Source organism: Myotis daubentonii, chromosome 11, assembly GCF_963259705.1.
Source record: "Myotis daubentonii chromosome 11, mMyoDau2.1, whole genome shotgun sequence".
NCBI classification, from domain to species: Eukaryota; Metazoa; Chordata; class Mammalia; order Chiroptera; family Vespertilionidae; genus Myotis; species Myotis daubentonii.
The window spans coordinates 6,665,789-6,679,994 of NC_081850.1; the positions used below are offsets into that span (position 1 = coordinate 6,665,789).

General features: G+C 42.4%; 1 protein-coding gene across 2 annotated transcripts in view; it reads right to left on the minus strand.

Annotated features, from left to right (window-relative positions):
• Positions 1-14,206, minus strand: part of HABP4 (hyaluronan binding protein 4) — a 44,583-nt gene that overhangs the window by 3,007 nt on the left and 27,370 nt on the right. For both annotated transcript variants that reach the window (XM_059656400.1, XM_059656398.1), the window contains one exon: positions 12,168-12,339. In XM_059656400.1, coding sequence (XP_059512383.1) covers positions 12,168-12,339 — 172 coding nt within the window. The remainder of the gene's footprint in view (positions 1-12,167; positions 12,340-14,206) is intronic.

Below are 14,206 nucleotides of genomic sequence, written 5' to 3' on the forward strand. Positions count from 1 at the left end.
ATCAAATTTCCCTGAGCACATCAACCCCTTTGGACTACATGTTCACTGCGGGTTTCATGGTTAACATTCCTGTCCCTTCAATGTCTCAGATTAAAATAAAACAGAGGCGGCCCTGGCTGGTGTGGTTCAGTTGGTTGGAGCATCGTGCTGTGCACCGAAGGATTAAAAACAATAAAATAAAAAATAATTAAAATAAAGCATAGGCCTTAAGTATATGGATTCTTAAAGCTAAAACGGTGAGGGAAACCAATTCAGGAGCACTGGCCCTCTGGTAAAAAGATGCACCAAAAACAATAAGAGGGACGATTCCAAACAGGCAGTGGATCAAGTGGAAGCTACACTGACACTCTGCTCTCCCGGGACGGAACTGGAATTACAACTAAAACACAGAAAAACCATCCTGAATAATCAACTGAAGACTGGCTGGAGAGAACCCTGATAACCAAGGGCAGAAAGTGGAGACCACGTAGAGACTGGTAGGAAGTGCAGAGGTGCAAAAGGGCTGGCCGGGCTCCCACAGACAGACAGACAGACAGACAGACAGACAGCTGAAGTTCTGGAGCAGTATCTCAGCTGTGGGGGGTTCCCACTGAGAACTCTGAGGTCTAATCCCCAAGCTGGGCTCCCTAGCCCAGAGCACCAGAACTAAGAAAAGAGCCCAGATAACACCCGGCTGTGATAAAAGTAGGGTTGTTGTCTGCCAGCCACAACAACCCTACTTCTTACCACAGCCAGGCGTTATCTGGGCTGGAAATGCAGGCACCCTCTTGAAGGGCCAACACAACGTTTCGAGTGCAGCCACTCACCTGGCTCCAGGAAAGGAAGGGCAGAGTGGACTGGAGCTGTATGAGCAGCAGTCAGGGTTGGGGACTCTGGGGTTAGACCTCAGAAGACAGACACACCGATTTCCTGTGCTGAGTCATTCCCTCATACGGCAGAGAACGTCTTTCTCTGGCAGACCATGACCACCCAGGCAGCTTTCGCCTATGGGAGAAGCCATTGTGCCACCCTGTTGGAAAACCTCTCCACACACCCTGTGGAGTCTATGCCTTGCTAGGGTTGATAGCCTGGGGCTCATCAAGACTGAATAACAATCAGACTGCAGGCAGAGGCAGACCTCTGGAGGCTTTTGAGTCTTTGCCTGTCTCCTCTGGGCCCAGGGCTAGGAAAAGCAGACCTTGGGGCACATCTTGCTTCTTCCCAAAGGCTCCCCGTCGCAGCAGGGGGAGCCACAAGCTGTGGGTTGCTGATAGCTCCAAACAGGGTGCTCAGGGCCAGTCAGAAACAGCATCTGACACTGTCCTGCACTAGAGGTTGGGAGGCGTAGCAGGTCTACCTAATACACAGACATGAACTCAAACAGGCAGCCAAAATGGGGAGACAAAAAACAAACCCAAACAAAGTAACAAGAGAATTCTCCAGAAGAACAGCTAAATGAAATGAAAACAAGAAATTTATCAGATATAGAGTTCAGAATGATGGCAAAGATGCTCAACAGCATGAGAAAAGATACAGTAAGACAAAACAGTAAGAAATGAAGAATGACATAACACTAATAAAGAATAAATTGGAAAGAATACACATCTGATTAGGGGAAGCTGAGGAGCGGATCAGTGAATTAGAAGATAGGGTAGAAAAAAATCAGAGGACCAAAAAGAAAACCAATTAAAAATCAGGAGGACAGCTTAAGGAAAGTGAGGGACAACTTGAAATGTAACAATAATTGCATCATAGGAATGCCAGAAAGGGAAGAAAGTGGGCAAGGGATAGAGAATATGTTTGAAGAAATAATGGCAGAAAACTTCCCTAACCAGGTGAAGGAAAAAGTCACACAAGTTCAGGCAGCACAGAGAGTTCCAAGCAAGAAACAGCCAAATAGCCACCCGACACAGACACATCATAATTGAAATGCCAAAAAATTAAATACAAAGAATCTTAAAGGCAGCATGAGAAAAGCAATTTGTTACCTACAAAAGAGTTACCATAAGGTTGTCAGCTGATTTTTCATGAGAAACATAATAGGCCAGATGGGAATGGCATGAAGTATTCAAGGTAATGAAAACCAAGGATCTAAAACCAAGATTACTATGTCCAGCCCAGCCAGCATGGCTCAATGGTTGAGCATTGACCTATGAACCAGAGGTCACAGTTGGATTCCTGGTCAGGGCAGATGCCCAGGTTATGGGCTCGATCCGCAGTGTGGGGCAGGCAGGAGACAGCCAATCAATTAATAATCTCTCTCATCACTGATGTTTCTATCTCTCTCTCCCTTCATCTTTGAAATCAATAAAAATATATATATTTTTAAAAGATTACTATATCCAGCAAGGCTATCATTCAAAATAGACGGTGAAATAAAGAGCTTCCCAGACAAAAAAAGCTAAAGAAGTTTATCACCACCAAACCAACACTGCAGGAAATGCTAAAGGGACTGTTGTAATGAGAACAAATAGAAACATAGGCATAAAGAATTAAAATGGTGCCCTGACTGGTTTGACTCAGTGAATAGAGCACCAGCCTGTGGACTGAAAGGTCCCAGGTTTGATTCCAGTCAAGGGCATGTACCTTGGTTGTGGCCACATCCCCAGTGGGAGTTGTGCAGGAAGCAGCTGATCGATGTTTCTTTCTCATCGAGGTTTCAAACTCTCTATCCCTCTCCCTTCCTCTCTGTAAAAAAATCAATAAAATATATATATTTTTAAAAAGCATGAAAATGGCAATAAATAAGTACCTATCAATAATAGCCTTAAATGTAAATTAATTAAATGCTCCAATCAAAAGACACAGGGTAGCTAAATGGATATGAAAACATGACTCAAAAATATGCTGTCTACAAGACACCCTCCTCAGAACAAGAGACTCACAGGATCAGTGTGAAGGGATGGGGAAAAAAATTTTTCCATACAAATGGAAATATAAAAGAACACACCTGGGATAAGAATACTCACATCTGACAAAAGAGACTTCAACATGAAGGCCATCACAAGAGACAACAAAGGTCACTACAAAATACTAAAGGGATCAATCCAACAAGAGGATAAAACCCTGATAAACATATATGCACCCAATATAGCAGCACCTAAATATATTTAAAACAAAACAAAACCTTCTGGAAGACATTAAGGGAGAGATCAACAGCAATACAGTTATAGTAGGGGTCTTTAACACCCCACTGACTTCACTGGATACATCTTCCAGACAAAAATTAACAAGGAAATGATTATTAAAAATAACACACTGAATCAGATGGATTAAAACTGACATTTATAGAACATTTCACCGAAAACTACAGAATATACATTCTTCTCAGTGCACATGGGTCATTCTCAAAGATAGAACATCTATTAGGACACAAAACAAGTTTCTACAAATTCAAGAAGATTGAAATCATATCAAGCATCTTCTCAGATGACAATGGAATGAAATTAGAAATCAACTATAGTAAAAACACCCTAAAACATTCAAACACATGGAGGCTAAATAGCATGTTATTAAACAATGAATGGATTACCAATGAGATCAAGAAAGAAATCAAAACCTTCCTGAAAATAAACTAACACACAACAACTCAAAATCTCTGGGACACAGCAAAAGCAGTCCTGAGAGGAAAACTCATAGCACTACAGGCCTACCTTAAAAAGAAAAATTAATAATAAACTATTTAATTTTACAACTTGAAGAATTAGAGAATAAGAAAATCCCAGAGTACGTAGAAGGAAATAATAAAGATTAGAGCACAAATAGATGGCATAGAGCCTACAAAAAAAAAAATACAAAAAAATCAATGAAACCAAGAGCTGGTTCTTTGAAAAAAAATAAACAAGATTGATGAACTGTTTGCCAGACTCATCAAGAAAGAGAGAGAGAGGACCCAAATAAATAAAATCAGAAACCAAAGCAGAGAAGTAACAACTGAAACCACAGAAATACAGGAGTGTAAGAAAATACCATGAATAAAACTATTTGCCAGCAAGCTGGACAATGAGAATGAAATGGACTAATTCCTAGAAAAATACTATCTCCCAAAACTGAATCAGGAGGAATCAGAAAACCTGACTAGACCAATAACAACTGATGAAAGTAAAGCAGTAATCAAAAAACTTCCAGCAAACAAAAGCTCTGGTTCAGAAGGCTTCACAGGGGAGTTTTATCAAACATGCAAAGAACACCTATCCTCCTCAAATTATACCATAAAATACAAAAGGAACACTTCCAAGCTCTTTCTTTGGAATCGCAATTCCAAAACCAGATAAAGACACTACAAAGAAAGAATTGCAGGCCAATATTTCTGATGAATATCGATGCTAAAATCCACAACAAAATATTAGCAAATCAGATCCAGCAATATATTAAAAAGATCATACACCATGACCAAGTGGGATTTATTCCAGGGATTAAAGGCTAGTACAGTATTCTCAAATCAAGAAACGTTATACATCACGTAAACAAACTGAAAGACAAAAATCACACGACCATATCAACAGAGGCAGAAAACGCAATCAACAAAATCCAACATCCATTTTTTAAAAATATATTTTTTTTATTGACTTCAGATAGGAAGGGAGAGGGAGAGGGAGAGAGAGAGATAGAAACATCAATGACAAGATGATTGGCTGCCTCCTGCATGTCCCCTACTGGGGATTGAGCCCACAACCAGGCATGTGCCCTTGACTGCAATCGAACCCAGGACTCTTCAGTTCGCAGGCCTATGTTCTATCCACTGAGCCAAACCAGCTGGGGCCCAACACCCATTTTTGATAAAAACTCTCAGCAAAACAAACCCAACAACTCTCAGCAAAGCTGGAATAGAGGGATCATATCTCAACATAATAAAGGCCATATATGACAAAAGTATAACCAACATAATACTCAATGGGCAAATACTAAAATCATTTCCCCTAAGAACAGGACCAAGACAGGGATGTTTGCTTTCACCACTCTTACTCAACACTAGTAGCCCGGTGTATGAAATTCATGCACAATGAAAGGGAATTAATTAGAGGAACGTAATTTGGACTCACTAATATCAATAATATGTGTGAGGCAGTCCGCATTTCTGAAGTTCAATGACATGAATTTTGGCTATTACTTTGCAAAATAAATGGACTTTACAGATATCATTTAAAAGAGCATTCAGCTTAATATTAAAAACTCTGGCTACCAAGTCAGGTCTGTTTTCAACTTTTTGCCAGTGTTGTAAATTGTTTGCAATATCTGCCCATTTGGGGTTGCACGTCATGGTTATGAATAAATCGGGCTTGCCATACTTTGTTACAATTGCCATAGCATCCTGATATCGCTGCTACATATTTCTGGGACTACCCTCAGAAGATGATGGAAGTATTATCATTTTACCAATAGGCACATTGTTCTTTTCAGATCTAGATTTGAGATAATCCATCAAACCACTATATTTTTCAACTCTCAACTTAGATTGGTTTGCTTTGATGAAATTTATCCGATTGGTCTCCATTTTTTAATACGAATTCACGATAAACTGTTAATTTTCCAGCATTTAAAATAGGATTGAACGTGTCCCACACAAAGAGATGAAATCCATAATACTGCAGTTGTGTGACTTGTGTCCTTACATTTTGTCTAGTATTATTGTCGATTACACTGTTGTCTCTGAGTCTTAATGCAATCTCTGTTCCCCAGCCTTTTCCACCATGTGGAAAAAGAATAGGATATGTCATTGCATCTAATGTAGGAAACAGGATATTGATTTGTTTCATTTTAGTGGCACTTGGATTATTGGGATCTGGTTTGTAATGAATGAGCAAGTCCCTTTGAAAAGGAGGTTCTCCATCTTCATTTCTGAATATGACAGCAACTTCGGTTACACAGGGAGAATTATATCTACCTGGGTCACTGTTACGATCGTATTTAATTGCCATTGTTACCTCTGTGGGGGCAATACCTTTCACTGCTGCTTCAGACTGGGCTTCCTTTTCTACCTCATGTAGCATCTTGTACGATTTTGTTAATTCAGTTATTTCATGCATGAGGTTGTTGATGTTGATCATGAGTCTTTCTAAGCAGCCCGATTTTCTGGCATTGCTAATCTTTTACTTGTAGCTTTGGCTGTATCCAAATACAGAGTTGAGCAAACTTCTGAGAAACACCATCTGAAGGATGTAAAGTTCCAGTTTGGTGATAAACTTGTCCGTGTATTCTAAAACAGTATGGCCCATATCCTGATGGCGATGCAATATTTGTACCCATGGAAGCAAAAGCAAAAGACCTATTTATGGAAGAACTATTTTTCATGAAATTTTTACTGTCAGAATCTTCGTTTGTCATTAATCTTTTTAAATATGCCGGGTAATCTGGAAAATGTATATCATTTGGACAGACTTTCCCTTTGCTACAACATCGAGTAAATTTCCCATCGGATGGTTTTTCATCAGAGAAATTTAGTGATAGGCAAAATTCACATCGAACAGTCATTCCACCACAACTATGTTCGAGGATTGCATCCTCATGTACTCCATTTTCACTGAGAAGGCAGTTCCTCCTCGTATTGGTAGTACTTGTTGATGACTGTTCTCCAGACATATTCTGTCATCGCCACCACCTTCTTTCAACTTCAAAGGCACGTTGGTCTTTAGACATTTTCTGTCAATAACACCAGATCAGAGCGACGCTTTTCCAGTAGCTGCTTTTCAGATACATCCTGTCACAGGTGCCACCTTCTTTCAAGATCAGAAAGCACGCTGCTCTGCGGACATTTTCTGTCAATAATGCCGGCATCTTTCAGCTGCAGAGCTATGTTGTATCAACAGTTGTTCTTTAGACATAGTCCCACCTCTCTATTGTCACGGTCTGAGATGCAGGTGAATGAGAGTCCTGGCTATCAGGCCGCTGAGAGCTGTCTGACCAATGGCTGATTCTGGCTGATTCTGTGGGGGTGGGACTTCCTCCTTCCTGCTGTCAGTTTCCACAGCTGTGATGAGGAAGCTGGGGTAACAGAGGGAGCCGCACCCTCCAAGCCACCCTCTCTCTCTCTCTCTCTCTCTCTCTCTCTCTCTCTCTCGCTCTGCTCTATGTCCAGCGGTCTCCTGCTCTGCCAAGTCCTCCAAACCTCCCACTCTCTACCCGCTCCTCTCCTGCTCTGCTCTCCGCCGGCAAGGTCCTGGGAGCCCGTAGGTGTGGCTAGGTGCGGGCGGCCTCGGCTCCCCGACCGGTGAAAGTCCCAGGAGCCCACGGATGTGGCTATGGCCTCGCCTCCCAAGGTCCTGGGAGCCCGCGGGCATGGGTAGGCGCGGGCAGCCTCCCCTCCCCGACCGGCGAAAGTCCCAGGAGCCCACGGACATGGTTATTGGTTACAGCCTTGCCTCCCGGAGCCAGCGAAGGTCCTGGGAGCCCGCGGGCATGGGTAGGCACAGGCAGCCTTCCCTCCCAGACGGGGAGCCTGTGGCCGTGGCCACCATTGCCTCCTGGGGCGCCTGACACCTGTGTATGCAAATTAACCGTCATCTTTGTCGGGTTAATTTGCATAGTCACTGATTGGCTTGTGGGTGTGGCTTGTGGGCATGGCTTGAGCATAGCGGAGGGATGGCTAATTTGCATGTTTCTCTTTTATTATATAGGATAGTATTAGAAGTCCTAGCCACAGCAATCAGACAAGACGACAACATAAAAGGCATCCAAATTGGAATGGAGGAAGTGAAACTCTCATTATCTGCAGATGACATGATATTGTACACAGAAAACCCTAAAAATTCCACCAAAAAACTACTAGATTTAATAAATTAATTCAGCAATGTACCATGGTACAAAATTAACACCCAGAAATCTATGGCATTTTTATACACCAATAATGAATTCACCTAACCAAGGAGGTAAAAGACGTGCACTCAGAAACTACAGGACACTGAAAAAAGAGACAGAGGAAGAAATAAACAAGTGGAAGAATATACCATGTTCATGGATTGGTAGAATCAACATCATTAAAATGTCCATAATACCAAATGCACTCTAGTCAATGCAATCCCCATTAAAATACTAATAGCATATTTTATAGATCTAGAACAAATACTCCAGAAATTTACATGGAATCAAAAAATTCCCCAAATATCTGCAGCAATCTTGAGAAAGAAGAACAAAGTTGGAGGAATCACAATACCAGATATCGAGTTACACTACAAAGCCACTATAATCAAACAGCCTGGTACTGGCACAAGAACAGGCATATAGATCAATGGAACAGAACAGAGAACCTAGAAATCAAGTGAAGCCATTATACTCAATTAATATCTGACGAAAGAGGCTAGAGCATACAATGGAATCAAGACAGTATCTTCAATAAATGGTGTTGGGAAAATCGGACAGATAAATGTAAAAAAATGACCACCAACTTACACCATACACAAGAATAAACTCAAAATGGATAAAAGACTTAAATCTAAGTTGTGAAACCATAAAAATCCCAGAAGAAACCATAGGCAGCAAAATCTCAGACATCTCTCATAGCAATATGTTTACAGATAAATATCCTAGGGAAGGGAAACTAAGGAGAAAATAAACAGATGGGACTACATCAAAACTAAAAGCTCCTGCACAGCAAAAGAAACCATCAACAAAATGACAGAGGAGCCCACTGTATGGGAAAACATATTTGGCAATGATACATTTGATAAAGGGTTAATATCCAAAATATTTAAGGAACTCATACAACTTAACAAAATGAAGACAAACAATCCAATTTAAAAAAAGGGCAAAGGACCTAAACAAACACTCCAAAGTGGACATATAGACAGCCAAGAGACATATGAAAACATCCTCAAAGTCACTGATTATCAAAGAGATGCAAATTAAAACGACAATGAGGTATCACCTCACACCTGTGAGAATGCTACCATCAACAAATCAACAAGTGGCAAGAGCTGGCGAGGATGTGGAGAAAAAGGAACCCTAGTACTGCTGGTGGGAATGCAGACGGGTGCAGCCACTGTGGAGAACAGTATGGAGTTTCCTCAAAAAACTAAATATGGAACTGCCCATATTTGGCCCAGTGATTCCACTTCTAGGAATATACCCTAAGAAACCCGAAACACCAATCAGAAAGAATGCAAGCACCCCTATGTTCATAGCAGCACAATTTACAATAGCTAAGATCTGGAAACAGCCAAGTGCCCATCAGCAGACGACTGGATAAAAAATCTGTAGTATATTTACACCATGGGGTACTGTGCAGCCGTGAAAAAGAAGGCTCTCTTACCCTTTGAGAGAGCATGGAGGGATCTGGAGAGTATCAAGCTAAGTGAAATAAGTCAGTCAGAGAAAGACAAGTATCATGTGATCTCACTCCTATGTGGAATCAAATGAACAAAATAAACTGATGAACAAAACAGGTTCAGAAGAGATCAACCAAAGGACTTTTATGCATGCATATGAACATAACCAATGGACAGTAGGGGGGGGGGAGTGGCTGGGGAGAGGTCAATGGGGGGAAAAGGAGACATGTCATCCTTTAAACAATAAAGAATTTAAATTTAAAAAAATAGATCCAGAGACATAGAAGCATGGAACACTGTTGAATCTCAGAGGGAAGGAAGGGGAGGGTGGGTGGGTCAGAAGAGATCAATCAATGAAAGAACTTGTGAACATATATGCATAACCCATGGACACAGACAAAAGTGTGGTGAAGGCCTGGAGCAGGGGGCGGGTGTGGGCTAGATGGGGTCAATGGGGAAAAAAGTGTCATCTGTAATACTGTCAACAATAAAGCTTTTAAAAATAAAAATAAACATCTTTCAAAAACAACACAAAACAGTAAGAGGCAAAATAATACACAGCTGCCTCCTGGTTTAGAAAACAGCTGGATGGTGCAGCAGGGGACAGGTGGCCCTGCCCCAGCAAGGGACAGCGTAGAATGGACGCTCAGTGAGCTAAAGGTCAGAAGCCACAGCACGGTGAGGCCCCGCTCCATTTGCAGACTAGTATTAGGTCTGACCTTTGCAAAAAGCAGAGCTCCAAGAGAATGAGAGGTATTATCCTAGTGCTTTTGTCTCTTAGGATGCCCAGAACAAAGGCTTATGTTGCTTTAAGAATAATTTCCGGCTAAAATCTCCAAGGCCGTAAGATTAACAAAGATGTGTGCTTTCCTGAGACCGAGCTCGGTGTCTCAGCTCAGCCAGCTGCTTCAATATTCCAGGGGCCTTCTCTGTGGAGCCGAAGCCGGACGAGAATCTGGCGAGGATTTCGGAGAGCAGCTAACGTGTCAGCTGCACATGTCACCCTGACAGCACATTTGTTTTAGGCAAGGCTATATTTACAATTCCCCAGAACAAAAAGAACAACAGGAGCGGAGAGGAAAAGAACCAACCCAGCTGATGTACTTGTTAAAAAAAGAAAAAGCCTCTCAGAGATTTCCACTTGTAGAAAAAGTCACTTGTAGTGGATAGCTCAGAACTTATTAGTCAAAGCCCCTAAGAGCCTGGAGTACCCAAACAGGAGGGTGGGAGGGGATTCTGTATCATAAACGACACTTTAGTGAAAGTATTCGTTCAAAGAATACAACTAACCGAAGTGTAAATTAGCTGTATGGGTGTGAGTCAGTGGTCAGAGCATCCGCCCACACACTGAAGGGTCTAGGGCAGCCGTGGGCAAACTACGGCCCGCGGGCCGTCGGCTGTTCTATCTGGCCCGCAGAGCCGAAAGAGTGGAGGGTTCTCTTGCTCTCCCCTCCGCTCCTTCACAGCAGCAGTGTTAACATGTATTAGTTCACACAAACACTCCATCCATGCTTTTGTTCCGGCCCTCCGGTCCAGTTTAAGAACCCATTGTGGCCCTCGAGTCAAAAAGTTTGCCCACCCCTGGCTAGGGTTTGATTTCCAGTCAAGGTCACATATCTGGGTTGCAGGTTCAATACCCGGCTCGTCAGGGTGCATCCAGGAGGCAATCAATCGATGTGTCTCTCTCATATCGATGTTTCTCTCTCTCTCTCTCTCTCTCTCTCTCTCTCTCTCTCTCTCTCTCTCTCTTCCCTCCTTCCACCATCCCTCCCTCCCTTCCACTCTCTCTAAAAAAAAAAAAGTCAATGGAAAAAATATCCTTGGGCAAGGATTACAGGAAAACAAAGTGTAAATGGGAACCAGACAATTCTACATGGTACAAAATCCCTGAGTTTCAAACAGAAAATAAATGAATAATATCCAGCAGAGAGGGTTTGCTCATCATCATCACTGACAAAGAGACTGGTATCAAGATAAGCAGCTGGGGCGGTGATGCAAATTATAAATTTTAAAATGAGAATTCTTTAGTGTGCCCTTAAGTTCAGTAACTTATGCAGAAACGTAATTAAAGACTTTCTGACCACCCAGCCAGGGTTGAACGTCAACCTATGAACCAGGAGTCACAGCTTGATTTCCAGTCAGGGCACATGCTGGGGTTACGACTGGATCCTCAGTACGGGGCGTGCGGGAGACAGCCGATCAGTGAGTCTCTCTGATCAGTGATGTTTCTATCCCAATCCCCCGCTCCCTTTCTCTCTGAAATAAATAAAAATACATTTTTTTTTTTTAAAAAGACTGACCATCCTTGTCAATATATTTTCAAAGTGGAGGCCTCCGATACAGAGCTGAACATAAACCAGAACAGTAAGGCCCTCACGGGAGAGGCGCTGTGACCAGCCCCGACTGGACAGCAGGCTGCCAGGCTCTTTGGGCTCCTCGGCTGCGTTTCAGCAGTTACGCAAGGGAGCAAAGCTGCTGCAATAACACAGAAAGGCGTCACCGGGCAGAGCACCCCAGCCGGTTTCAAATGATCCACCCTCCCAATTAAGTGCTTTAAGAATTAGAGGTGAGAGTAATCCAATCATGTTAATGCAGAGTAGTCATCCTTTGAAATGACATCATTCAGAAACATTCTGTACCTCTCTTGATACAAAAATGAAGTACAATTAACATATAGTATTTGCACAGTCTCAGCAGAGTTCTGGGTGAGCAGAAAATTCACTGTCACTATTACTACTTTGTATGAAGGGTCAACTGGTCAAGATTCAATTATTTCACAATAAAGATACATCATCTCAATTACTCTTAGGTAGAAACTAGAATGTCAACTGCCAATGTTCCATTTTCAAAATAGAAGTGGAAAGGCCCATCTTGTTTCCAATAAGGTATCAGGAGAGATTAGCTCCAGACACAGCACGTCATGCTTACATCATCTCTATATCGGGACTTGTGTATCACCACTGCTTTGGAAGGGACCGTGGACTCAGGTTTCCGGATGTTAAATTCAGGCTTCGGTCTGGTCTGTTCTTGCAGAGTTTTCCACTCATCTAGGGTCATCTCTTGAACTTGAGTTTCTTCTTCTACCTCCAACTCAGGAACTCTGGAAAGTTTAATTACAAAGAATAGCTTTTGATGGGTTTGAAATGTCTGCTTTCTCAAAGAAAAAGTCACAGCCATTAGTTTAACATACTTTCATGATACTGCATCTCTAAAGAAGGTAAGAAAATCTTTGGGCCAAAAGCTTCCTTGTTTTATTTTCACGATTTTATGCCATCACTGCCAACGCGTCCTATCTGTGTTCAAAGCCGTCTTTGAAAAGCAGGAACATTACCATCCCAATGACAGGCACCTGACCACCAGGACTCCCTTCCCAGGTGGCACTGCACATGACATGAGACAACTGTAGAAGGAAGTGGGAGAAGCTACTGAGATACAACAAAGGAAACCATGAACACATTATAAAACAATGGGCCACAAATGCCTACTTTTCTAAATATTCTCTTTAAATTCGTTTTTTTAAAGAAAAAGAAGATAAACATGTAGACTAATGAAGTCCAGAAATAAACCCTCACATTTATGATCAACTGATGTTTTTGGACCAGAATGCCAAAGACAAAAGCAAACAGTATCTTCAAGAAATGGTGCTGGGAAAACTGGATATCCGCGTGCAAAAGAAAGAAGTTGAATCCCTACCTCACACCAAAATGTAAGAGCTAGAAGTATGAAACTCTAGAAAACATAGGTGTAAACCCTCATAATTTGGATTAGGCAACGGTTTCTTATATATGACACCAACAGCACAAGCAACAAAAGAAAAAGCAAATAAACTGGGCATCACCAAAACTGAAAACTTTTGTGCTGCAAAGGATACCATCAGGAATTAAAAAAGACAAAGCAAAGAATGGCAGAAAATATGTGATAATCATATATCTGATAATGGACTTATATCTAATAATGCACCAAGGACTCTTACAACTCAGTAAAAGAAAGGATCCAACTCAAAACCAGGCAAGGCTCTGAACATTTTCCCAAAACAGGCCTGTAAATAGCCAATAAGATGCTCAACATCATCAGACATCAGCAAAATGCAAATCAAAACCACAACTTTTATCACTCCACCACCACTGAATTGTTTAGGCACAAAAGGCTATTTGAAAAGTGTTGGTGAACCCTGGCCCAGTTGGTTTGAGCGTTGTCCCAATATGCCAAGGTTGCAGGTTCAATCCTCGGTCAGGGCACATACAAGAATCAACCAATGCGGGTATAAATAAGCGGGACAAGAAATCAATCTCTTTCTTTTTAAAAATCAATCAATCAATAAGTAAGTGTAGGTGAGGATATGGAGAAATTAGAACCTTTTATATTTCTGGTGGAAATATGAAATGGTGTGGCCATTTTGGAAAATAGTCCTACAGTTCCTCAAAAATTTAAACATAGCGCTACCATCTGCCCCAGCAATGTCATTCCTAGGTAACTACACTAATAAAAGAGAAAGATGTAAATTGACTGTACCTTCACAACGCCCATCAGCCAAATCAGGAGTATGCAAATTAGCGGGACAAAGATGGCGGCAGCCACAGAGCCAGCCAGAGCGAGCGGGAGGCTTGGGTTGCCCCTGGCAATGGAGGAAGCTAAGCTTCCTGCTTGCCCAGGCTGCCCCGCCCCCAAGGGAACCCCCACCCTGATCCGGGACACCCTTCAGGGCAAACCAGCCGGCCCCCAACCTGTGCACCAGGCCTTTATACTAATAAAAGGGTAATATGCTAATTAGACTGGGAGACCTTCCAGATGTTCTTCTGGACAAAGCCATGGTGGCGGGGCCAAGGCAGAGGCGGTTAGGGGCCAAGAGGGGAGGGAAGTTTTGGGTGATCAGGCCAGTGGGGGGGAGAGGGGCAGTGGGGGGTGAGCAGGCCGGCGGGAAAGAGCAGTTGGAGGCGAGCAGGCCAGCAGGCAGAGTGGTTAGGGGC